Here is a 27477-nt window from a genome sequence, read left to right as displayed (position 1 = left end):
GCGTCGAAAACACTGCTCGCACCAGCATCGTTTGCTTCTTCGAGAGGCCGGCTCTTTGTAATCGGCTCGTACATGTAGGTAGTTACGCCGAACTCCTCAGAAAAACGCAGTCTCTCTAAATTTTCCATTACCGTCTCAGAAAAACAGCACCAAACTACCTGGCACCGCGCTTCATGTGTAGGGGCAGCGGTCGGTTACTAGAGTTGACGTCACGAGGCGCACCGACCAATCACAGGCGGAAGCGAGACGCGCGAGCTGGGCGTGTCCGCTGCTGCACTTTTCGTCGAAATAAAATATGCTTGCGCTTTCTTTCGCTCAATTTCGATACGATATTCGAATTCGGAGGGTTGAAAACCATTATGTACAGATGTTCACTCATTTTTTCTGGAAAACCTTTCAGCTTCCCTTTAAGCACCGTCAGAGTATACCTAATTCGTCAACAACCCACACGTGACCATCGGGTCAGTTCTCGGCTTTCATTATCTCGATAGCAGTGAAAGCGAATAAACTTGTTCCTCTTTGCGCAACATCGCACCTCTTCTGACGCTGTTTTCAAATGTTCGTGTTTGTAGACAACCGAAGTAGAATCGACAATCATCGTGACCAACGGTACCGGAGTTCCCCATCCATTCGTGGACTACAGCACACTTTTGAGGGTGCCAGAGGTGAGCTTGCAGCAAGTTCAGCACTGCATTGAACCGTATCTTTCACGACTTGAAATTGAACTGCACTCTCATAAGTATATATTAAGGCGCAGTACTTGTTCGGTATATTGAATGGTTATCAGCACCAAGTACGTCCCAGGGAAGACGTGCTAAAATTTTTGTTTTGTAAGAGGGAGAACAACGAGAGAACAAAAACACGCAAGCACGCTATGTCACTAGGGATTTCTGTATTTCTTTCTCGGAGATAATTACTCACGCTTACGGGAGTTAGTGTACCGGTTGAAATTCCGTCAGAGAAATACGCAAGAAATACCGCGAAGTTTTTTGCTATATTCTTCTATTCAGTGTTTTAATAGTTAAACTCATATTGAACTATAAGGTCGGTGAACTAAGCACTGCATAATGTTGCACTGAAACGGTGCTCAAACAAAAACGAGTTACGTCGTTAGTCGAAGAAAACACTGGGTAGAAACGAAAATGACAATGACAATGATGTTTATTTGCATCAGTACATGACGCGAGGGGCATGCTGAAAAAGCTGCCGCATGGACAGCTTGACGAAGCCGCAGGCCCCCGCATCGGCGTTTGCGCGGCGTGAGCAAGCACAAAGGCAGTAAATAATTGTTTACAAATGCCATTTACACAAAATTGAGCATCGCGAACCATGCGAAGCAAATGAAGAAAAAAAAGATGTTCTCTACCAGGGCATAGTAAAAAACATATCTAACCAACAAGGATTAAAAAGCAATGATATGCACAACGGTATCGCAACTGTTCAAAAAACACGAGGGTGAGAAAGATATAATCAAAACACAAGCTGTAACAATAACATTTCTTATACAAACTAAACAAGCGAAAAACCAAGAATATAAGCTATACAAAAGGACTAGTTTGTTTTCATAAGGAAACATTTGCGAAAGGCAGGGAAACAATCTAGTGCAGGCAGAAATAACTATACAGAGCTTTAAAAGAGTTTTAAAAAATTATACAATGTAACGCATAAATTCGTACACGACGACGTTCGAAATTGCCTAATCGTAGACAGACTTTCATGAGAGAAAGCTCTGCTTGAACAACACTTCTCTCGCCTGCTACTTCAACGCCAGAGGAAGGAAAAAGAGTGAAAGATTGCAACAGAGGAGGTAGACGGCGACAAGGTAGTGAAGGTAAAGGAAATTCGTGATGTGCTATCCTGCGTACATTCTTACCCATCCTTCTCCGTGCACTACATGTACAATGCTTCGTGCTAGTGGAGAGCAGCTTTCGCGTTCATTATCCGCATTGTGTTATTTTTATAATGTTTCAGGTCTATTGATCGATTTCAGCTTACAAAAACTGCATCAGAAAAGTTAGCAGAAGGGGTTCCGAAGTAATAGAAAAACTAACCTCTTGTATAACTGGCATACAATATTACTAACAGTATACAGAGGACTTCGCAAATATGACGCAATTAAGTAACAACAATTTAAGACATTGACTAGAATACGATGGTTACACACACACACACACACGCGCGCACACCCACGCACGCACGCACGCACACGCACACACACACACACACACACACACACACACACACACACACACGCACACACACACACACACACACACACACACACACACACACACACACACACACACACATGCACGCACGCACACACAAGAAAAACATTCGAAATACCTGCATAAAAGGCACAATACAGTGTAAGACAAGATACGTGTAGTTTAAAGATGGCTAGGTAAATATAACTCGAGAGAATTGCAAAAACAAATTAGATGATCACATAATTTGGTGCTAGTTGGAAGTGGAAAGCGCCTATCGTTTTCACCGAGGGCGCATGTTCAATCCAGCAAGTATGTGCTGGTAGGCTTTAATAACAGCATTGTCTCGAAATGACAATCGCCCATATGACTCTCATTCTCACTGCCGCCATTTCTACAGAAGTTCGATGCTGCGGGCCTGTGAAGGTGAAAGAAAGATCAGAAGTGCCCCAGGCGCCGGCGTTTTGGAGGAAAATGGACGCACGTGACGAGAAGTGCTGTGGCGTTTACTTAGTTGTTGCATAGATTTATGTGCTCGAATACAGAAAAGGCTTTTCCTGTTTTATTGCCGTTTAGAGAAAGTGCACCTTTCTGTGGAAGTTGTGCATCACCGACCTATTGATAATTTTATATACGGATAAAGAATTCCTAAGTCGTACGAAATGCATGCACGCAACATATTCTTTGTTGCATAGCATTTCTATCGTACACTGCGCGCTTGGTGACTACTCGTAGAACTGTTAACGGACTATCCTCTTTTTTACAGAACACGAAAGTCAACAGCAGCATCGGATACGTGACAGCGAGAGAGAGAGATAACAGCAACTTGCCGGTGACCTTTGAACTCAGGGTATGAAGTGAATCATTATATCTTATCTCTTGTGATCAAGACCCTTTCAGACAGGAATAGAGCCTGGAATAAGCTGAATATCGAAAGTGTGGTGGAAGAATAGGCTGCCAATTGAAACGGTAGAGACCTAAAAAAACAAGGAAACTGTTTTGTCTTCACTCACAGGGTTCAGACAAGTTCAAGATCCGCTACGAGTTTGGTCCACGCGGCACAAGCAAGGCGGTGATCCAACTCATCGAGCTTCTCGACTACGAGACCCGTAAAGTGTATGAACTCGACATCCTGGCACTGGTGAGGCCGCGTGACTCTTCTTTTTCCTTTCGATTTCGGTTCCGTTTCCCGGTGCCCCGCTTTCTCCAATCAAGCCGCTTAGACAAGTCATTGAAAGATGTAGGGTCACATTCGGGCGACTGTTTACCAATACGCTAATCCCAGGTCTTATGTCTTCACCGGGAACAGCAAGCGCGTGAACGAATTCTGCTGTTGGCATGTGTGAACATACCGCCGCTGTATCTATGTTTCCTGCTTTCTTATCAGTATATTCCTCTGAAGGCAGCGAGTTTAAACGTTGTCGGGAATTCTCTCCCCAGTTCCAACCGCAGACCCTGTTTGCACGTTCAACTTCTCCATGCCACGGAATCGTGCATACGCTAGTTAAGAGAAAGTTATTTGTACAAGCGGAACTAGCTGCAAGCTATAGTTCCTCTAGTACAACTGACTGTTCCATAGGAAGCTGCGGTAAGATAGTTAGAGGGAAAAATACCTTGAACAGCTTCGTGAAGGTATATTTCACAATAGTAAATTCTTGGACGCTTTCGAGTGATATTATCGCAGAGAAGTCGTTTTCGTTCGTCTCGACGTTTTTCAGCCAGTGCCGCGGTCGTGCAAAACTAGCACTGTGCCTTCTGCATCGAGCCATCACTGAGTTAATTTCGTGTCCAAATGAAAATACTTTTTGGGGAGTACCTCTTTCATATTCATGGCGTGAAATTTACTTTTCTAATAACATTTTTGTTTGTTATTACCGTTCTTGGTTTCAGCCACGCTAATGTTTGTGGCTATACTCTCGATTTGTTGAGCGACACACCGAAAATTTCATACTAAACTTTCTCCTTTCTCTTGTTCCCCTTTGTACTTACAACAATATTATTTAGTTATCATTATTTATAGCATTCCTGAAATGGATAGCCCCTAATTTCCAGATTTCCTGTTATTTCGTTTCATGTTGTATTCCTAACAACCAAAATTTATTCTCTTGACCCTTCCCACCGCCCAATTCTCAACCATTCCACCAGAGGAGGGGCTTGCGTCATTTCGCTGAGGAACAACCAACTGACCGGAATAAAAGCGCTCCTCGGCTGGGTTATGTTCGTAATTTACGAATTACCACTGAACTATTTACAGATGCACGCTAATCGCAGGCTAAATTTGTGCACGATGGCGTGAAGTATTTTGCCACACACCCCGTACCGGCCGCGCTGCGTTACGACGCTCGAAGGTCTTCTGGGTGCGCTGAAGCGCGTAAACCAGCGATTACGTTACCAAACGCCTTGACGGGACCAGCTTTGACGCACGACACTAGTTTCGCTGAGCGTGCCTCTCGGTTTGCGCGCGCGGCGTTTGTTGCAGAACGCGTGGACGGACGAGCGCTACGATACGCGCAACGTGGCCGTGCTGTCCATGGCCGTGGTGGCTCAGGATGTGCCGGACACGCCACCGCGGTTCCTGGATGTCCCACCTGTAGTCACGGTCTCGGACTCAGCGCCACCCGTGGGTATAACTTTTGTGGCTGCGCTTTCCTTCGTGCGCCGGCAAGCAACAAACGATAGCATCTAGTAAGATCTTGATGAGGGCTAGTTGGTTCATAATTAAAACTGAGGTGAAACAGCGCGAAAAAGACGAGGACACAAGGAAACAAATACCACAGACAAGCGCTGACTGCCAACTGGAAGTTTATTTGAAAATCACCGGACATTTATAGCTTCATCAGCATAGGCATGCGCACATCATTCACAAAAACATCTGCAAATCATCATTTTAATCTTTCTTCCAAAAATGTTATTTCTTTTCCCGACAAGGCAAGAGAGAGAGTGCTTACACATTTATCGCCTTCCTTTCTTATATGAAAGGCCTCTAGTATTTCCCTTTCCTTCTTGCTCTTTCCTTTCCCTATGAATTTAGTCTTTCCAAATATAGGGGTGCATTGACACTTGTTACAGTGTCCAGCTAAATGACTCCCATAGCCATTCTTTAGGTTAGTGCTGTGCTGACGAGCTCTTTCATTGAAGCACTTCAGTATGCGAAGCCATTTTGCAGAAAGAGAAAAGAAGTTCCGATGCTTCCCAAGAAGAAAACAAAGACAAAAGACTAGCGCACGTGGTGCAATACCTACACAAGCTGTCTCACAATCTGAAGAAATTTTCCAATAGACATAATATTAATTTGGTTTTCAGTGCCCCGTGCAAGTTGTCCTCTATATGCAATCGCATGAACAAGCGCGAAAGGCACTTGTGCACCACTAATCATAAAACTCGTTTCACTGAGTGCAGGCGCAATGTCATCTATCAAATACCGCTAAGCTTTTTGAAATCTTATATAGGTCAAACGGGACAGTGCTTCAATGAAAGAGCTCGTCAGCACAGCACTAACCTAAAGAATGGCTATGGGAATCATTTAGCTGGACACTGTAACAAGTGTCAATGCAACCCCATATTTGAAAAGACTAAATTCATAGGGAAAGGAAAGAGCAAGAAGGAAAGGGAAATACTAGAGGCCTTTCATATAAGAAAGGAAGGCGATAAATGTGCAAGCACTCCCTCTCTTGCCTTGTCGGGAAAAGAAATAACATTTTTGGAAGAAAGATTAAAATGATGATTTGCAGATGTTTTTGTGAATGATGTGCGCATGCCTATGCTGATGAAGCTATAAATGTCCGGTGATTTTCAAATAAACTTCCAGTTGGCAGTCAGCGCTTGTCTGTGGTATTTGTTTCCTTGTGTCCTCGTCTTTTTCGCGCTGTTTCACCTCAGTTCTAAGATAGCATCTAAGTCTGGCGAGAGATGGCGAGATACCGGGAGGCTCTGATTAAATTCGTGTATGCACGTCTGGGGCCTTATAACGCAAAACTATTCCAACATGTTCTTATTCCAATCTCCTGACGTCAAATTTGCGTAACCTCCGACGCAACCATCCGGCGGTCACCCGCAGGGTTGTCTGAACAGACAAATCAAACACCCTATGAGTTTATAGGAGGTCACTTTTCTTTGCTTTGAAAATGAATAACATTGCCTACATTGAGTGGTTTTTCGTTTGTAATTGGCTGCCAGGAGGCCAGGAGCACGCTCAAGTGGAGAGGGATTCGATGGGGTCGAGCCACTGTACTGAATATCGATAACCGGATGAAGAGGGTGGTGCCGGCGTCTGCGATTGGTCCGCTTTCTCTTACTTAGCTTGCGGTGGCTCGTCGACAATCGCGGCGGCATGCAACGGAAGCTTAAGAATGACGCTAAAACGGATCCTCAGCAAAGAACAGTTCGCAGAAGGAGATCGTAAACGTGCCGAATGTGCTCGAAAGCGTTACACGGCCACGCAAAAAGTTTTATTATACGCAAAGAAACCCATGCTCTCCGGCAAGTGCGAGTAGCCAATGCCTGAGCGATCGGCGGCAGCCATCCTTTATTCATTTCGGAACGGGGACTCTGCGGCTATTCAGAAAATACAAATCAGTTTTGTTCGGCATATTAATGCATCTTTAGCGCATACACGTCACTTTTCGCGGTGAGTTTTCGTGCTTTTGTGACTTCGCGTGACAGGCGAGTGAAGTGGGTGCAGCCCGAAAACTTTTGACCAATAGCCGTGGGCTAATGGCGAAAAGGCGTCGAATGAGAAACAAATTTTTTTTGTTCGGTCAAATCATGCATGATCAGTGTGTACACGTCATATCAGATGGGCAGCTATCGCGGTTTTTGTGAAGTCACGTGATAGACAGGCGAAGTGGGGGTGGGGCAAAAAAGTTTTTAACCAATCGCGGAGTGCTGATTGCAGAATTGGCATAGAAAAGTTTGGAATAGTTTTACGTTAATGCGCCCCTGGTGTTCGTCAACGGGAGCTGAAATTTCACTACATTATGGCTTTTTCTTTTTTCCCCCTTCTTCTCCTGTCATTCCTTCAAGCTCCCCACGCAGGAATTCGATTTCCGTCAACCGATCGGCATCATCCTGCTTGCTGCTGGTGCTGCAGCAGGAAAGCTGCACGTTTAGAGGATTTACAGGGAAACCATAACTTCAATATGTTTAAAAGAAAAAGGTTTTTTTATTGACTCGTGCCGATTTTCAACCCGTTTTATCATAACTAAAGCCTAGATTAAAATATACGAATCTTCAAAGTATATAATGACGCCGGAAACCGCGTGACTGGCTGAATCATTATTCGATGGCATAAAGTATCCCATTCGAGACAGAACCGACAGTCTAGCGTATGTTACGCATATGAATGATCAGGTAAAGATCCAACTGTTTTAAATTATCGTGAGCGTGGTCATTCACTTTGCTATTAATGTTAAGCGTAGTTCTCCGTTGGTAGTTTCGTCGAATATACTCGTTAGTAAACTTGGGGAATAGAGGGTGCCGCTTTCTTCTTCATTTTTTGTCATTATTCATACCTTACCCAACTGCACTTTAGCAAACAGAATTATTATTTTCATTATGACTATATTTTTAAATTTCCTTTGTCAATTCTCTTTCCAATGCCTAATGTATCGGCGTTCGCACTTGATTTTTTTCTGCAGGGCACAAGCGTTCTGAAACTTACAGCAGTCGACGGCGACTACGGCAATCCCAGGAACCTGACCTATCTACTCGACAAAGGTACTGAACCCATAAGACAAAGTAGCATTCGACATGGCTGCGAGATGTGTTGCTGTGTGAAGAATTTTGTTGTTAACTAACTGCAGGCAAACTGGAAGGCATGCTACATCGAGGTGGCTATCCCGAGAAAAAGCAAGGCTTGAGAGTGGGCTAATCGGTAATCCGTGAGTAGAGTTGAGTTGAAGCGCGAAATATCACGAGGCAGGGAACCGGACGTAGACAATTGCTCGTCTACGTCCGGTTCCATGTCCCTTGAGTTATTTCATGATTCAACTCTATTGGGGAGACAGCTGAGAAATTGAGGATACCTCTTTCCTCATATAAAACGCACACACCACACCCGCCGTGTGGTGACTTAGCGGCTGCGGTGTTGCGCAACTATGCACGAGGTCGAGGGATCAAATCCGGGACACGGCGGTCACATATCGATGAAGGTGAAAGGCAGAAACGCCAGTGCACCGTGCATTGGGTGCACGTTAAAGAAACCCAGGTGGTCAAAATTATTCCGGAGTCCCTCACTATGGTGGGCCTCATGTTGAAATCATGGTTTTGGCACGTAAAACCCTAGAATTTAATCTTACTTTTGAACACATACACCACATACGCACAAGATATTATGCCCATAAAAAAACTTAAATGTAAAGAAAACAAGAATATAGACGTACATCTCATATGTACACATGTTAGGCAATAGATCTTCGTGTCGACTGTGCAATAAAACACTATTTACACGCGTACACTAATTCCATATTGTTCGAGTAGACCTGGATTCAATATAAACACGATTAACACTGTAGCCTGCGCTATTAGGTTCATTGAAACTGGCGTCCGTGTGTGTGTATGTCTTACTTGTGCCTTTACTGCTGTCCTCATCATTTGTTGCTCGCCGTTTACGTATACATTAAAGCAATGTAAGCAGAATCAGCCGAAATCTACAAATCAAATCACATAATGGTGTTGCTGTCCACAAGCAAATTCCTTACTTCTGTCAAAGCTGATTTCTGTTTAACGTGGGTGACCGTATACCTAGCGTACTTGTTACAGAAAAAAAGCACCTCTCCTCCCACAGATGGTTTCGCTGTTGGTCACACTGCGGGCACCCCGTCAGATGGTACTTCACAGAAGCGTCTGTGGTGTCACGGTATAGAGGGAATTGGAGGTTGTCTGTTTTCTCAAGCAGTAGGTGTGTATGGCACCTACAGTCGTGAACTGGAAGAGTACCCAATGTAAAGTCAATCTTTAAGTTTATCGAGTGCCGTAGTGTAAGGTCTAGACGATACAGCAATGCTGACCACATATCTTCAGATAGTGCCCTACGCAGCTTCGGCAGAACGTTTCTGACGTCAAATGGGACTAATTCCAGGTGATTCATCAAGTTCAAGGAGTGAGAAACAGCTGCTATTTGGTCGGGTTCTTCACATTCATTTGTAACAGTGTGATTAGAGACCACTGAAATAACAACTCGATGGCTGGATGATAAAGCGGTGGTCAATGTACTTGCAACCGCATATGATAGCGAGCAGGAATCGGCATCAAAATAATATTGAGCCAATGACTCCAGTGCCGCTTCTGAGTCAGAATATATTACCCAGCGGTAATTGAATTCGTTGGCAGCAATGTATCTTGCAGCCTAGAGAATTCTAAGCAGTTTTGCCGATTATGTCTTGTGTGATAAACGGCAACTCCTGCTTTCATTGTGCACAAAGACGCGATAAGCAGACATGGAATTACTCTTTGTTGTAGATCCACCTGTAAACACGAACGTGCTAGTGCCTTGCAATCGGCTCGTGTGCTACAACATCATAAGTTTACCGTTTAGTGGATGCACTGACTTAAATACTTCGAAGTCAACGCCGCGCATGATCTTGTTATAGGGCCAGCCTAAATATTTGGCTGTAGCACAGCACGCATACTTCATAACCAAAGGCTTTTACACATGAGAAAGTGATCTGTTTAGAATTGTGCCTATATTATCCACATTTCAAGTTCCTTGCGTATATTTTTGGTCAAGTTAATATGCCGTGTAAGGGCCACCCTTCGCATACTTTCGGCGCAGGTAAGTATTGGAGATGAAGTGTTTTTGTTCTGGATTATTGCTTTGCGCTTGTCACTTCATACAAAATCAACAGCCGACATGCTTTTCGTGCAAAAGTTTTCATTATCCGTGAAGTAGCGTGATATGCCTCATGCAATAAATAACCAACGTCGTGGCTCTGTAGCTGTAGCATTGTGTTGCTGAGAAATCAGGCTGTGGGGTCGACTTTCGACCTTGGCCGTCGGGTTACGACGGTTGTAGCCTAAAGACGGCCGTCTGCTAAAATTTACTGCAGGTTGAGGAGCGCCGGGTGCGCGCTATTAATCTGTCGCCGTCGAGTGCGGCGTCTCTCACGGCCCACTCGTAACCTTGGGTCGATCGTCAAATCTATTATTTAATAAATCATCCGTAAGACCTAAAGTTTCCTAGCTCTTTGAAAGCGTGCATCATTTCAACAAACACATTCACTGAGATAATTTTAACAAAGCGCAACTTCTGTCTACGTTTAGAGGACATCGCATTTCATTCATTCATTCATTCATTCATTTTGTCGACTGGTGTAATCGATGTCAGTGCGACAGCTAATACACGTTTTCAACGAACCGGAAAACCCCGGAGCGTGCATAATGCTTTTTTTTTTATTTAGACCTAAAAGCATGGGAAGGTAGGCCGCGTCAGTGTCCGCCTCTTACTAAACCCACAGGAGATAATGAAAGACCGTAAGCTTTTTTTTTCTCTCTGTTTTTCTCCCGTTGCTTGTCGTGTCCCGAAATTAAATGTGACGACGTCCTATCTCTTACAAGGTCACGCAGAGAGCAACACCGCTCGGCGCTTTCAGAACTTCTCTAAATAGCACCAGCGCCTTGCGAAACAATTCTCATTGTGCAAATGAGAACGAATAAACGCAAAACAATGTAAAAGACAGAAAGAAAGAAAGAAAGAAAGAAAGAAAGAAAGAAAGAAAGAAAGAAAGAAAGAAAGAAAGAAAGAAAGAAAGAAAGAAAGAAAGAAAGAAAGAAAGAGAAAAAAAGAACCTGAAGAAAGGCCGTTCCAGCAAGCCTCGAGCACCCCTGCACGAACGGTTAGGCGAAACAGCGATCCTAACCGCTATGAAATTGCGCGGACGTTGCGGTCACGTCCACGACGCGCTAGCATCGCGCTGACAAACTCGACCGCAATGTCATTCAGCCCGTGACGCGCTTCAGGGACAGGCCGAGCAGACGTCTAAACTCTTTTGGTGTTATTTTGTGCTAACTATTCACCAAAATGCATTTATAAAAGGCTAGTCATAGCGCTGGAACGAACCATGTCTCGATGTGTTTATATGAACCTTCCCGGCTCCTGCGCCATACGCTACTATGCGCTACTATTCATATGCGACATACGCAGTCCTACACCGAATAAGCTGAACGGGGAGGTGGTGTTAAATTTAGCTCAATGAGATTTCCGGAAATTCGCAACATAGTCTTTCCGGTGTATCTGCTGTACAAATTTAGCTATCTAGGATGGTAGCAGGTGATAAGGTTGGGGCGAGATAATCGACGGGTTGACATAATTGACAACTTGAAGCTCTGAAAAACGGAAATGACGAAATGATTTATGCAGACGAAATATCTTTTTTTTTGTATACACAGCCATGCAGTTTGAGTTTTCTTCGTACATTTTTGCAACTTGGTAGGTGCCAATATTATTTGGTCGTGTGTGTGCGTACGTGTTGCCTAAGTGTGTGTCTGTCCGTGTGCATGTATGTATGCGTGCGTGCTTGTGTGTGTGCGTGTGTATGTGTGTATATGTGTGTACGTACATGTGTGCATGCTTGCGTATGTACGTGTTCATGTATGTGTGCGCGCCTGTGCGAGCGCATTTTCGCGACGCTCATTAATCCGCCGATCGCTGTCGTGCAGGGACATAAGCTTCTGCCTCACCACGGCAACATTGAAGCTTTAGTTTAATCGTAGTGAAGGGATACAGCGCGCGGGCGTAAGGGGTGTTGCACACACACACAAAAAAAGACTCAATGAAAATGTTAAACATTTTTTAAATGATGCACATAAAAGAAATGCTTGGCGAATTACTCGCCATAGCAATTATGCTGCTGTATCCACAGTGAGCGTATACATATCTTACAGTGAAGTGCAGTGCCTCTTTTTACAGCAAGTGGCTTGTTATATTCGCCTCCATTGTAGTAGCGGCTTAGGCCCAAACAATGAAACGTTCCTTTCCTTCGAGCGCTTCCTAACCTTACGTGAGGCCTCCTTACAGCGAAGGACCGATGGAGGAAGCAAGCATACTCTGAAAGCTCCCTTCACCCGTCCTCACGTAAGGAGCGGTTGCCGCCATGCCTGGGTTCGAGATTATCTCTTAAAAGATTTAGGCGAACACCAGAACACCCCTATTCAATAAAAAAGGTTGTGTCGTCGCACAATCTCTAAGTTGATGAGCTAATATAGAGAAGCGTGGACGCTATTTTTTAGTTTTGTTTACTAAATCTAAAGAAGCAGTGCATTACAGTGCGAAACTTGATGTGCTCCAGCAACGCTGGCACGCCGGCGTCGTGCAACGCCTAGCAACGCTTCCATGCCGCACGCGTGACTAAAACGAACGTGCCTGGCAAAACGTACCATGCTCGCGCTTCTCCGAAGGTGGGCGACAGCACGCACGCGCAAGCAAACGTCACGTGGTTAAGCAGTGAGGCGAAGTGCTCGTTCAGGGCCAGGAGCGGCGTAAGGACGCATGAAGGTAGCTTGGCCCAAACAATAAAACGTTCCTTTGAGGGGTGTGCGAATATTGAAATTTTCGATTACGAATCGAATACGAATAAGGCGAAGAACTCTCTTCGAATATCGAATCGAATATCGAATACATGTGTTGTATTAAAAAATTGCAAGAGAGGTAACAATAGCTTTATTACCCTTTTAAAAATAACATTGCATTTTACAAGGTTGCTTCAAATTAAAGAGGTACTCAATTATAGATAATGGACTCAGGTAATGCCCTCAGTCAGGTAAAACGCTTGTTACAGATTGTCGTGAAGGAAAATTAACTGCTCAATATGGCCAGAAAGTAAACGCTCTCTATGCACTGTCACATTTCTACCGGTAGAAAAGACTCTTTCACTAGGAACTGAAGTGGCAGGGATCGCCAAGTACTTCCGGGCGAGTGCACTTAAAAGCGGGTACCTGAAGCGGCCAATGGACTGCCACTACTCACAAGGATTCATGCCCCTTTCCAGAAGAGGCTTTTGCGCGTAGTCCGTAACTTCCCTCTCAGGGGCAGATGTCAAATGTGTCTTCTCTTTGTTCATCGCTAGATCGTCAAAAGCATTCCATACACTCGATGCCACCAGTGGACACGAAGTCGACGCTGGCACGGCGGTGTCCCCACGGTGTTCCACGACGGCTTCCTGGAGCGCCCTTGTCACAAGGTTTTTCAGCCAGATCATCTGACCAGATGCCTGATGAACTGTGGCCATAAAGCGCGGATCAAGAAACATGCCTAGGCTGGCCACTTCATCAAATTTCCACTCCGCACAAAGAGCCTTGATACATTTTGAATCAATGTTAGCAAACCCTGAGTTGCCTTTGCAACCTTCAAGGCAATGAGGCATTCCAAAAATAATTGGAATTATAAAGCTTGGTGAAAAAGAAACCGAAACTGATCATGTCTCAAATGCCTGAAGCAGATAGACTGAAACAGAGCATACAGATAATGGCAAGTCAGGGTTGCAAAGGCAACCCTGAGTTGCCTTTGCAACCTTCAAGGCAATGGGGCATTCCAAAATAATTGGAATTATAAAGCTTGGTGAAAAAGAAACCGAAACTGATCATGTCTCAAATGCCTGAAGCAGATAGACTGAAACAGAGCATACAGATAATGAGCGGATCATGCGAAGTTCTCAGTTAATAAACATGTTCTTAGGAGAATGCGGAGCAAGCATACAATTGGTTAATTGCTCAATTATTCGCAGTCTATCCGAATATTCGCCGTTTCCACCGTTATTCGGCCGTCCTCGGATATTCGTGAATTTCCGAACATGCATTTCTCGGATCGAATACGCTTAGAATATGGAAAATATTCAATTCGTATTCGAAATTGCGAATATTCGCACACCCCTAGTTCCTTTCCTTCGAGTGCTTCCTAACCTTACGTGAGGCCTCCTTACAGCGAAGGACCGATGGAGGAAGCAAGCGTACTCTGAAAGCTCCCTTCACCCGTCCTCACCTAAGGAGCGGTTGCCGCGTGCCTGGGTTCGAGATTATCTCTTCAAATCTTTCCGCGAACACCATTATTCTATTAAAAATGTTGTATCGTCGCACAATCTTTAAATTGAATAGCTAATATAGAGAAGCGTGGACGCTTTCTTCTAGTTTCGTTTACTAAAGTAAAAAAAAGTTGCGCATTACAGTGCAAAACTTGATGTGCTCCAGCAACGCTGGCACGCCGGCGTCTTGCAACGCCTAGCAACGCCTAGCAATGCTTGCATGCCGCACGCGTGACTGAAACGAACATGCCTGGCAAGACGTACCGTGCTCGCGCTTCTCCGCAGGTGGGCGACAGTGCGCATGCGCAAGCGAATGCCACGTGGTTAAGCAGTGAGGTGAAGCGCTCGTTCAGGGCCAGGAGCGGCGTAAGGACGCATGAAGGTAGCTTTGGAGCTACCTTATGCTGAGGAAGCACCAAGGAAGCCTTCACCGAGGGCCCCTCAGTAAGGAAGCTTTCAGAGTGACATAAGGTAGCCTCACCCCAATGAAGGCTTCCTTAGTGAGGTAAGGAAGATTTCATTGTTTGGCTTCTTATGCTGAGGAAGTACCAAGGAAGCACCAAGGAAGCCTTCACCGAGGGCGCCTCAGTAAGGAACCTTTCAGAGTGACATAAGGTAGCCTCACTGCAATGAAGGCTTCCTTACTGAGGTAAGGAAGATTTCATTGTCTGGCCCTTAGTACGACCAAGGGAGAGAGCTTAAAGGTGAGGAAGGATATAGATGTTAATTAGATTAGGGAAAATTACAATAACGATGTGAAAGATGAGATAAAGGAAAGAAAAAGAAGCAATTAAGGGGAAACTTGAAAATTATAAGACTGTCCGAACGCCACATAGTCGCACACAGTTTGTGTCACGTAGAGAGACATACCACGTCAGACAGAGCAAAGTGTCTACCAGTCAGTTTGTCGCGCTATTTGCCTATTTATGGGGGCGAGGGCATCGTGGAAAGCAAGTAAACAGGGAAGGAAACAAAAATAATAAATAAAACTGAAAACAAACAAAATAAATAAATAAATAAATAAATAAATAAATAAATAAATAAATAAATAAATTTAATTTGTAGGGCTTAATGCCCCGAAGCTGTACAGTGGATTACGAAGGGCGCCGCATGCATGTGGCAGGCTGCGAATTAATTTTGACCACCTGAGGTTATTAACGTATACACGCAAAGTACGGTAAACGAGCGTTCACGCATTCAAACCCTTCTGAATAGGGACGCCACGGATGTGATCGGACGGCAACCTCGTGCTCACCAGCATAACGTCATAGCGCGTGAGCCATCACGACGGGCAAAAGACGAAGAAAAAGAAAGTACGCAAGGTACACATGGGTAGCGGGTGTGCATGAGCGTATGCAAAAATGCTGGTGCACAGTTTATTGTATCTGCAGTGAAAAAAAATTATAGTTACTACTCTCTTTCGTTTATGAGAAAAATCGAAACCGTTTTGTGGTTTTTATGCAATCACGTGAATGATTTCTGCATAGGTATTACGTTGGTCACAATTTTATACACTTTGTACCTTCCGACCGCAGAAAATCCTTGGTCGAGCCACTTCGGCGTCAACCCGCAGACTGGCGAAGTGAAGACGACTCGACCGATATCGGAACTGGCCGACAAGTACGGAGGCACGGCCGTGTACATCCTCAAAGTCATGGTGCGTGATTTGGCACTTTATTCATCTTTGCTGTATCATAATTACCAAAATATGTGTTTCGTACGCTACTCTTAAGCCACATTTCGAGGAGGCTGTATAATATTCACAAAGGTCGCCGCCTCAGTAACTGATGTTGTTACTACCGCCCAATTAATACTGTGAGGCCCGAGGGGGCGCTAATGGGTGCTTTTGTTTGCTTTTCGTTTTTTTTTAATGACGCCATGCAATGTCATGCTACTGTCGACGCTGCGATACCCGAACTACACAGCTTTGGGGTCGTAAGCATTTATGTTTCCTTCGCTATGATATAGTGATAAGGGAGAGGGAGATAAATAAAGAAAAGGCAGGGACGTTGACCAGAAAAAGTCTGGTTTGCTATCCTGCACGGACCTGCCGCGGTGGCTAAGCGGCTATGGTGTTGCGCTGCTACGCACTAGATCGCGGGATCGAATACTGGCCGCGGCGGTCGCATTTCAATGGGGGCGAAATGCAAAAACACCGTGCGTTGGGGGCACGTTAAAGATCCCCTGGTGGTCAAAATTAATCTGGAGTCTCATTCTTAGGCTAATTGGTACTGTTTACTCATAATGGCAAAGCCTTTAGCGCAGTTAAAGAAAATACAGTGACGTGACAAAGACACAGTACAGCGCTATGGACAGCACTACGGCGTGCCTCATAATCAATCGTAGTTTCGACACGTAAAACCCCATAATTTTCATCAAACCCTGCACGGGGGACAAGGAGTTTAAAGAGATAGCGAGAAAGAATGAGAAGCGAGAATCGGCGCAAAAAATTGTAGGAGTACACGTCACTATCACGGTTTATCGCGCAGGCCCGTACACCGTAGGAGGGGAACTAGCACGCTGGCTGCCTTTAGCGCACGTATCCGTTGTGACCATTGTCCAAGTATTTTTGATGCGAAAGCATTGTATGTCCCGTGAGGCAGAAAAGCCGGCGTTGTCCGCAACGAGTGGTAGCAAGGAACATCATCATCATCATCATCATCATCATCATCAGTGACGTCATCAACGTCTTGTATGACTTCAGTAGTGATACACAACTAAAGTTAGAACAAGTTAGAGTAATGTGATTTAAGGTGGACTACGTAAAGTGAATGAATTTGAATAAAAGTAGATTAAGGTGGAATAAAATGGGTTAAGGAAGATTAAGGTGGATTGAGGTTGGTACAAATTGGAGCAAGGTGGATTGAAGTGGTTTAAACTGGATTAGGGCTAGCACAAATTAAAGCAAGATGGATTACGGTGGATACAAATTATAGCAAGGTGGATTAGGTAGAGTTGTGAAGGACATGTGACAATGTATGACGTCACGTATCATGGACGTATCCAAATAATCAGAGAGGTCATGATCCTTTCGCATTCAAATCACGTAAGGATACTTAAGTGACTTTAAATTTTGTGCTCTACAGTGGACTGCTGTCCAGTGCCTCTAACGTTGTACACAGCACTTGTCTCTCCGTACTATAACATGGGCAGGTGCACAGAAGACGTGAGATTGTTTCTTCACAGCGGCAAGTGTCACAGGTAGGGCTGCCGGTCTATCAAATTGTGAACGAGTATGACTTGGAAAAGGCGACACCAAGCCACATCCAGTACAATGAAGTTGCTTCACACCTTGTTAGCCCAGGCGGTAGGTAAATCTTCAAGTCGGGAACTAGGAGCGACTGTTCATGGATAGCGTTGAAGTCCACATGACCAATGTACTGTCGCCTGCCATGAAGCGAAATCTAGCTGCTGCGTCTGTCCTTGCGAGGGCAATTAACACATGCATGCCACGGTTTTGCGCAGAGTGGGTGGATTAGTCTGCGCGATCACTTCCCTTGACGCCACAGTGTTCCGACAGCCTCTGATACATCATATCGTGTCCCTGTTCTGTCGCTCGATTGTGTAAACGTGCTATCTCTGATACAAGTTGTTCGTGAGATCCGAGGGGCATTGTACTTCGGAGAACTGCCTTCGAGTCTCAATATATAGTTTAGCGATGGGATACCTCCAGAAGAGTAAATTCAAGTGCCACTGGAAGAGCAGGAAGCTCCGCTCCCATAGAACTCGCCAGACAGGATGTCTTGATCTTGATTTCAACAGACGTCGCTTAAATGACAACTGCTCCTGCCGAACTGGAAAATTTAAAAGAACCACCAGTATAAACATGGAGTTGGATGCTGTGCAGCTCGTAAAGAAATCGTAGCGTTGCTTGTTTTAACAGTGCTAACGAAGCTGTAGCTTTTCTTTGGCGCCAGAAATAGTGAGGTGTACCTTGGTTTGGTTCATACATCACTAAGGCGATGGCGGTCAGCTAGCAGGTGTAAAATGGCAGGCAGCCGTGGTGCTGTGCAATGATGTGAACGTACAGTCGTCAGCACACTAGAGCGCTCTAGCTCTAACGCCGTATTTTTGTCTACATGGGTGCCGTCTAACGATAACGATAACACCCTGGTCGAGACGGCTTGCATCTGCGCATGCGCAGAAACACTGATGGCACTGCCCTAATATTTTTGCCCTACCAGTTACCGAGACTTCAGGAGCTGTAATCACCTGCGATCGCCGGTGAAGGCGCCGCTGGATGGGAGAGCAAAAGCGAAACAAATCGGCAGCACGTTATCCTCCTGTAACACATGGAGGCGAACGCCCGCTGTACACTTGGTAATACATTAAGATATACGATCGCAGCGGTCAGACTTCTTGCGAGATAAACGAGCCGCAGTGTGAAGTACATGTGTAGCGCCTTAGGTCGACCTCTTCAACGACACATGCGAGCACTTAATGCAGTTCCTAAAGGTGCAGCATGCTTGTCACCCGTAAGTGTTACAAATGTGTAATACAAGCCGAATACAAATACCTATAGCATCCTCTCAGCAGGGGAAAGCAGCACTCGCGGACGAACGCCCTGCTCCTGCCGCATCGCACGTCTCTCCTCGTTTCTCGCTTGGCGAGCATCTTCGGGCGTAGCGTACTTCCGAGGCCTACAGCTCAATCCGCTACTCCCCGGGCGAGCGTCCTCCATCGCCGTCTCTCTCGCTTCGCAGGCGGCTGTCGCCACAACCACCGCCGCCGCCGCGGGACCTCATCGACGCGACACCTGTTCTGTCTGCGCGCGCCGATCGTACCCCTCCCCACCCGCCGCTCGCTCAGAGAAAGTCATGTGCTTTTTTAACGCGATAGCGTTAAGGAGCTCGTGTCGCAGAAAAGCCGGTGTCGTCGGCGTCGGTGTCGGCGTCGGGTGTCGGCGTCGGTGTCGGCGTTGACCGTGAGCGATAAATCACGGCAGGCGCTTCATAAATAAAAAGCAACTTCCAAGATTGGCCCGGCGGGAATCGAACTAGGGTCTCCGGAGTGTTAGACGGAGACGCTACCACTCAGCCACGAGTTCGATGCTTCCAAGCGGTGCAAACGCGCCTCTAGTGAATGCGGTGTTGCCTTCGAAACGAGCCGTGGAAAGTTATACTGCGGTGTATATCGGTAATTATGAACATGTAACGTACAGAAGTCACAATTACACGAGTTGCGAAGTGCGTTTCCGCTGAATTTCTTCTGCGCTTTCCGCACACGCAGAGCCATCTTGCGGCAAACACAGAAGACCCCCTCCTCTCAATGTACGGCGCTGCCCCGACAGGAGGCGCGCCGCGCGCGCATTGGGACCGCTGCCAGGCGCGTCGCGGGACTCCCTCTCCCCTGACGACGCTTCGCCGTGCTCCCGGTTTAGATCACTATCTATCTCTCTGCCCGTGCCGATCACGACGTTTGGCTGGCGTAGATCGTTTCCCCTCCGAGACACCGAGTTCTTTGCTTCGTTCCGTTCGCTCAGGCGCACGTTTCGTTGCCGCGCCGAACGCTGCGTTGCTCGACGCTCACCGCGTGATAGGTGGGCGCTAAGTCCGATGCGGGGCGCATCGTAAGTGATCGCTGTGCCGTAGCGCATTGTCGACCCCTTGGCGGGTCGACGGGAACGCTGTCGCGTCCCACTCTTGAAGGCGAAGCTTAAGCGTCCTCCAATTTTTTTTTCTTCGATCTTCTTTTTTACCAGTTGACTATACGCCGCGTATTTTTCGAGGCCATCGCGTAACGAGCCACTTCAGGCTTTCGCCTTAAAAGCCCATAGCAAAACTTTTATTAGAGGAACGCGCTCCGAGACGCGTTAGCTTAGCTTCTGAGTGGCCCGGCGGTGCCATCGCCGGCGATCGCCGGTGATTGCAGCAGCTGAAGCCTCGGAAACCGGCAAAGCGAAACAAATTAGGGCACTATTGTCAGTTTGGCGACACATGATTAGATGCAAGTTACCTAGACCGAAGCGTCATTGGTAGAAGGCGCCAGTGCAGCCTAAAGGCATGGCGTTCGAACGCTCTATATAGACAAGTGTGTTAACGATTGTACGCTGTACACGACCTCATTGTAGATAGGCAAGCCAGACGGTGCGATGGAAGCCGAGTAAGGTGTCTTATATGGGTCCTAAAGACGGTCAAATGAAATATCGTAATCACTGGGTAATTACTCGCGATCTACCGTGGTAGCCGCTGCAGATGCACGCATTGGTAGTCTGGGAGCTCTGAAGTGTACGAACGTTAGACAAACAACTGTCTTCCAACGCAGGTGTACTATACCTTAGGAAGCCCATAAAATATACTCGGCACAATTGCAGCATCGATGGGACTGACTAACCTCAGGACTCCCACCTCCACCAATAAATGCGAAATGAAGAATTGCCGTCGGCGTCCTTTTCATTCCGATATGCGAACACTCCAGGATTGGCCCCGGTAAATAATAGCGCCCAAAATTCGGTGTCTTCTTTTGCATTCTAAACATATATTATAGCCGACGTGTGTATATGATACGGCGCCCCGCCTATATCGGGCGAGATTGGATACGGCCACGTGAAAGGTATCCATGTGCCTACACAAAGATGGAGTTTTCATCTGAAAAATGCTCGTTGGTTGTGTTCACCCGCAAATCGGCGGTATCATACACCGTACGAATAAACGGGGAAATGATAGTGATACGGGGAGGATGCGCACTGACATCGCGGAGTCCGCTATAGTGTTTTATACAACCAGCACGGCGAAAAATTGTACGTTATCTCTATCCATTTATCTTTAACAGTGCTGCAGCAGCTGTGAATAGGAAAACACTGTGGCGTACATGGCGTGACGTCAATACTACATATTCGCGTTCACTTCACAGCACGCACAATTCGAATATTTCGACACCCTGATAACCATATAAGGGACAGCGGCGGGTTTCTCGAGCCACATTTTATTTAGCTTCTGCGGCCACATTCACAAAGCTTTTCACTTATTGGCCAGGTGCCGTCGCTAATGATATTTCCAGCATGGGGATTGACTGCCATTTTCTCTTACGAACAATTCAAGCGTCAGAGGTTTTGCTGAATACGGGCCCGCGGACAGGTAGGCGCCGGGCAAGTATGCATGAAATTACGTTCTTGTTGCGTCCCACACTTGCGCACTATGCAAAATGTCGCGCTTGCACAATGGCACTGTGTGTACGCAACGTAAGCAGTACTAAAACTCATCAATATTGGACGCAAATAATTTTGTGCACAGCACGGGACTTGCATTTCTCCCCATTGCAGGCGCGGGAAAGCTCCGGTACTGCCGAGTATCCCGACATGGAGGCGTCCACCCAGCTAGCCGTAGTGCTCATGTCGCGCGAGAACCACGCGCCCTCGTTCGCCAGTGGGCCGTACGTGGGCTTCGTGGCCGAGCACAGTGCTGCTTCGACGGCTGTACAGTGGGTGCCCGGAGTGCTGCCCAGGGTCTACGATCGAGACCAGGTGAGTCGAAGGCGTATGGGCACTATTAGAGTTGTCGGACGATCGCACCGCTGGCATACAGTTGTAGGAGTCGTCGGACGATCTCGCCGCTGCCACCATTTGTAAGGGTTGAAGGTCGTAGAGAGGAACTTGGGAGAAACTAGGTGAAAAGGGTTTATTTACAGTATTTACATTTTAAACAAGAGAGACATTCGACAGTCTAGCGTGACTCCCAAATGGAGCCCGCAAGACGAACATACATCACACAGTTTACGAGCACACAGCTCACGAGTACGATTACGAGTACATTGACTAGTCATTGACGAGCACACTACGAGCACTCTGTAGAAGCGTCAAACAGCTGCTTATAAACACTCCGCTCGACGTCATAGTTCGACGTCATCGTAGATCACCCGCCTTTTTGGAGGAGGCGGGCTCTTGACTTGAAGGAGGAGGACTCACGCACTTTGGATTCCCAGAACCCGTGTTCAGCGCGTCCCCGTAGCCAGTGGTCACGCCTAACCCCAGCCGGCGCCTCCAAATTCCAAAGCGGACCTCGCACAGTGGCCTCCGCCGCTGTCCATTGTCTGGCGTCTTCAAAGGCCCGTGAAAAGGCACCGCGGCGGGTGTTGAAGGCTTCCATGGTATCTTCGGGGAAGCTCGCCACGCTCGCAGCTGCAGCTGGCTGCGAAAACTTGCATGTTGCCACCTCGGCAGGCCATTCCTAAAAGCTCCTCCTTGGCCCAAAAAATCTCTACTGGCCAGTGCTGACAACCGCTGGGCAGGAAGAGAATGGCTGGCGAGCAAGAAGATGGCTTTGGTCTCTGCAACCCCTGCGCACTTGGAATGCTTGCGACCGTCTGACAACAACGGGCCCAGAAGAGTCTATCACGGCAACACAATACCGCTCAGCGTTCAAACGCCCGGAATCTGCTGTTAACCTACCAGGCTTCCCATCAAAATTTCCATGCAAGCCACTCAACTGGGAACCCCAAATTTTGCCCCCAAATTTTGTGCCGCCAAAGCGAGCGTTCACATTCCCCTTAAGTTCGACCAAACCCGACCGTCGCGCTGCACAAGAGTAAAGGTTTACGCAGAACTGAACCGAAGGCTCTCAACCACCAATACCCGAACATATCTTAAGCAGCCTAAGTTCACGAACAGCCTGTTTTTATCCTATCGCAGTGGCGTTCTTATCGCACGTACTGGTGCCACTAAACAGTCTGGTCAACTCCCCACAGGTACGTAATTACAAACGCGCTAGCTTTGTGGTCCCTATTCCGAACGCGTACTTGCGTCGTACGTAAGCATTTCATCACGCTTACTCACATTTGAACCTTTAGTCCACACAGGACACGTTCCTTAAACGAACAACCAAACTTGCGTAACTTACGCAAAACAGAGCAACCTTTAAACAAATGTGTCTTCTAATAACTAGCTCTACGCATGCGTACTAGAGTAGTCAGAATACGGCTGCCCTCAACACACACGAGCAACCCAGTCATAAACCTTCTGCTTCCTTCTGTCCGCACAGGACACACGCTAATGGACCTAAGAGCTCTTCTCAGTGCAAATGATGAATTAACTGAAAATCTACGTGCCTAACCTTAGAAAATTCAAAAAGACTAAAAACAGAAGGTTAACTTAATACGCATGCGCGTTATCATAGACCGCTCAACGATAACCTTGACCTTCAGGTTACTCACACACACAAAAAAATGAACGCCTATCTACTCATTAATGAACACCTCGCGAAACTACAGGTTTACATAAAACACGTCTTTCAACTCTCGGAGCTTCTCAAACGAAAACATAAACAAAGCTCCTACCCTTACATATTGAAAGAAACTTAAAACGCAAAATTTTCAAGTGCTCAAAAATAAAACAAAATAACACGTTTTACTTATACGGAAGCTCTCTTGGCCTCCCGTTCCATACGCTTACGGCTGACTCATACTTTTGAACCGTACCCGAGGTGGTCGTGATTCGAATGCTATTCTGGCTACCCAGGAACAACAAAAGGGCCGACACACTATCAGCTCCTTCAACACGTTACAGTTTCTGGCCAATTTGCGTCCTGGCGCCACGCTTTCATTACTAGCTCGACTGACCTCGTCTCGTCTTGCCACCTTGGGTTCCTTCGCACTACATGCTGCACTCCGGAAAGAACGACGGAACGACAAGGAACATAACTGCCCCGTGCCCTTTGTCCGCGTGCGTGCAGAACATGCTCCTCGGTCTCTTTTCGACTGGTGGCTCGAACATGCTTGATGCGTACACGTCGTCAACGACGACCACACCTTTCTTCTCCTCGCGCCCTGCCCTCTTGTGTCTCTCGCCCTCTTTGGCTGGCTGCGCTACATTAGTCACCGTCTTTCGGTCTTTATCGCGCTTCTTTTTACTGCGCTTTCTCTTTGAAGTCTCTTTCATGCCGTCCTCTGGCGCCTCGTGCTGGCCGGTACACAGCTCGTCGGCCCGGATCGGTCTCTTCCCGCACAGGCTGAGTGATTCCTAACTAAATCACCCCTCTTTTGGCTACCTAGACTGGCGGAGAGCTGCACCGATCCCTGAACAATGCAGTTGCCTTCCCTTGAGTTATGGAGCTCGCAATCCTGAGAACTGCCCTCAACTGCATCGTCCAGCTCGCACTTCACTTCGGCACGCAGATCTGGCTCGACATGGGTGCTCGCGTCTGTCGGGTCAGCAGTACTTTCTACTTAGCTAGCAACCTCGTTAACCTTATATGCGACCCACACGCTCGGTGACTGTGTCAATTCATTTGCAGCTGACCTAGCTGCCTCTACAGTGCTCTGTTGGCACAGCACCTCGCCGCTCTCTCCCTGACCTTTAACGGCCTCTGCTGCCACTAAGGCATCGTTAATTGCTAGCACTTCGAGTTCACTTATGAACGTGCTGCTAATCTCTCAGGTGCTACTACTTTGCTCGGCTTTCGACTGAAATCTGCTGTCGACTTCCTCCCATTTTCGCTGCGTTCAGCCTACAGATTTCTCAAGCCGCAGTTGACTTCATGCGTTTAACTGCTGCAAATCCTCTATCTGTTTTTTCACTGCTGCCATTTCTTTTTCAAGCTCCTGCCGTTTTCGCTCACGCTCTTGGCGTTTTCGCTCGCGCTCTTGGCATTCTTGCATAATTGATTCCTGTTCCTGTCTTTTGTTTAGAATTCGTTTACGTAGTTTTTCGATGAGTTTCAAATCATTGCCACTTTGCAAAATGGTCTTACGAATTTCTGCTTCCGTGAAGTCCTTCTCTACGTCCTCCATGAGCTCTTCACCACAACCACAACAGGTCAGCTCTCGTCAAACACATTAGGACTATGGTCGCTACTTTAAGCTTTGGCTCTGCTGTCACACAATACTTGCTGCGATACCCACGCAAATCAAAATACAAGTAAAAGATCCCCAGCGATTCAAATCTAGAAACACAAAGAAATTGAAGCCTGGTAAATCTTACAGCCAAAACCAAACGCTTACCCAATGAAGCAGCACGATATCACCAGTCCTTCTCCGCCGTATCCAGTCAGTTGCAAGAGGTGGTCAATCCCAAGTCGCCTCCAACTTGATCAGGATACCGGTCGGTCACCATGTGCCAAATTCCGTGACCTGCCGTTGCTGTCTACGAGTCGTAGGCCGATCTACAAGCCGTAGGCCGATCCCTTCGTTGCCATTCAGATATTAGAGTTGTCGGATGATCCCACCGCTGGCATACAGTTGTAGGAGTTGTCGGACGATCTCGCCGCTGTTACCATTTGTAAGGGTTGAAGGTCGTAGAGAGGAACTTGGGCGGAACTAGGTGAACAGGGTTTATTTACAGTATTTACATTTTAAACAAAAGAGACATTCGACACTCTAGCGTGACTCCGAAATGGAGCCCGCAAGACGAAGGTACAGCACACAGCTTACGAGCACACAGCTCACGAGTACGATCACGGGTACATTGACGAGCACACTACGAGCACTCTGTAGCAGCGACAAACAGCTGCTTATAAACACTCCGCTCGACGTCATAGTTCGACGTCATCGTAGATGACGTGCCTTTTTGGAGGAGGCGGGCTCTCGACTTGGAGGAGGAGGGCTCACGCACTTTGGAACCCCAGCCGGCGCCTCCAAATTCCAGAGCGGACCTCGCAGAGTGGCCTCCGCCGCTGTCCATTGTCTGGCGTCTTCAAAGGCCCGTGAAAAGGCACCGCGGCGGGTGTGGAAGGCTTCCTTGGTATCTTCGGGGAAGCTCGCCACGCTCGCAGCTGCAGCTGGCTGCGAAAACTTGCATGTTGCCACCTCGGCAGGCCATTCCTAACACCACGCCATGTGCCGATCTTCAATTCGCATATAACTCCTGATGCTAACAGCTGTACTCAAACCGTTTGGTTTGGTTATACTGGTGTTATGGATGAACAAACTTCGAGAGATCCGTCATGAACATAGCGATACTAGGAAAACACAAAACAAGATTTAAATTAAAAGAGAATTTCGGAAGGTAAGGAGAAGATATCAAAATAATAACCCTTGTTAATATGAATCGTGGGGTATATATTAAAGAAGGAATGCGGTAAATATTGTTGGCATTCATGGTGACAAAAAATGGCACGTAATCTATCTACGGTGACTGTCCAATATGCATATAGCCGAAACGCGTCATGTAGGAGGCGTGTACGGTATCTGAGCTCCTTTCTCACGCTACCTTCTCAACACACTGCGGCTTCTGATGGCTTCACTGTTCGCGTACCCATTGGCACATACGCAGTGTCTCACGCTGGCGTCGAAGAGACTCACTGAAGAGCGGCACATTCCGTGGGGCACATACCCAGTGGCACATAACTAGGTTGGCGTCAAAAAGGTTAATTGAAGAGCGGCTCAAGCCTAGTGACACATACCCTCGCGAACGACCCACATCTTTAGATTGCAGTAACTCCAGGATCGCTCCATATTTTGCCGGGATAGCTAGATAGCTAGATATCCGGAAGAAAAGCCCGGTCTGAATATACCCAGAATGATGTTCGCATTAAAAGTGGGCCATCACCATGATCACGATCCTAATGTAGATAAGAGTGTCGCGATTATTACGTGCTCAAAACAAGACCCGAGACCCTTGGCGGTTCTCCTCCAAACAACCGTTATTATGATTATTGCCAAGAAAGTCTTCCTGAAAAGACAGCGTGTTTTCTCTCGGCAAACATCTACCAATGAAACATGAACGTCAACATGGCGCACTGCAACTTCTTGACCTCATAATTGAGACATGTGACGGCGTCTCAGGTCAGGCTCAGATGGCTCACAAAGTCAGACGATCTTCTGATGGCGTCAGCCTTCGATTTCGCAACCTCCATGCATTGTAAGGCCCAGCTGCCCTTTGTAGCCGCCGGGTAAACGAACTGACGCCCGCACATGGCGGTGACGTAGCATTGCTGCACAGCTGCAACCGTATTGCGACAACTGTTAACTCTAATATCTGGGCGTGTAATGGTACGCACCCATGGCGTCGAGTGACCTGGTAACGATGTCGAGAAGAGACCGCTGGAACCAGAACACAGTTTAGTAAAGCGTTGTTGGTAGTATTGTGTGACTTCATAATGAATCTGGGCCCGTGTTGATAAGAAAGTTGTCACTTTAAAACTGTTCGCAAGAGTGGGTGCCTGGCAATCGTGATGTTGGACATATTAGCGAAGGCGCTTGGCTACCACCAACGAGTGCTTAGAAACTAAAACATTTCTGTATTCAGCCCCTGGAGTGCGAATGAATTATTAACAACATTTTTAGATTGCTTTTGCGCTTAGTGTGTGCGCGTTGTAGTGTGGCTTAAA

At 46.8% G+C, this 27477-nt stretch overlaps 1 protein-coding gene across 3 annotated transcripts in view; it reads left to right on the top strand.

Moving 5' to 3' along the window:
• The window catches only part of Cad86C (Cadherin 86C), a 182654-nt gene that overhangs the window by 87855 nt on the left and 67322 nt on the right, over positions 1-27477 (top strand). For all 3 annotated transcript variants that reach the window (XM_070529286.1, XM_070529287.1, XM_070529288.1), the window contains 7 exons: positions 573-665; positions 2974-3057; positions 3223-3348; positions 4687-4827; positions 7844-7922; positions 15754-15875; positions 21480-21680. In XM_070529286.1, coding sequence (XP_070385387.1) covers positions 573-665; positions 2974-3057; positions 3223-3348; positions 4687-4827; positions 7844-7922; positions 15754-15875; positions 21480-21680 — 846 coding nt within the window. The remainder of the gene's footprint in view (positions 1-572; positions 666-2973; positions 3058-3222; positions 3349-4686; positions 4828-7843; positions 7923-15753; positions 15876-21479; positions 21681-27477) is intronic.

The sequence above is a fragment of the Dermacentor albipictus genome, unplaced genomic scaffold (assembly GCF_038994185.2).
Source record: "Dermacentor albipictus isolate Rhodes 1998 colony unplaced genomic scaffold, USDA_Dalb.pri_finalv2 scaffold_20, whole genome shotgun sequence".
NCBI lineage: Eukaryota > Metazoa > Arthropoda > Arachnida > Ixodida > Ixodidae > Dermacentor > Dermacentor albipictus.
This window is presented reverse-complemented; position numbering and strand designations above follow the sequence as displayed.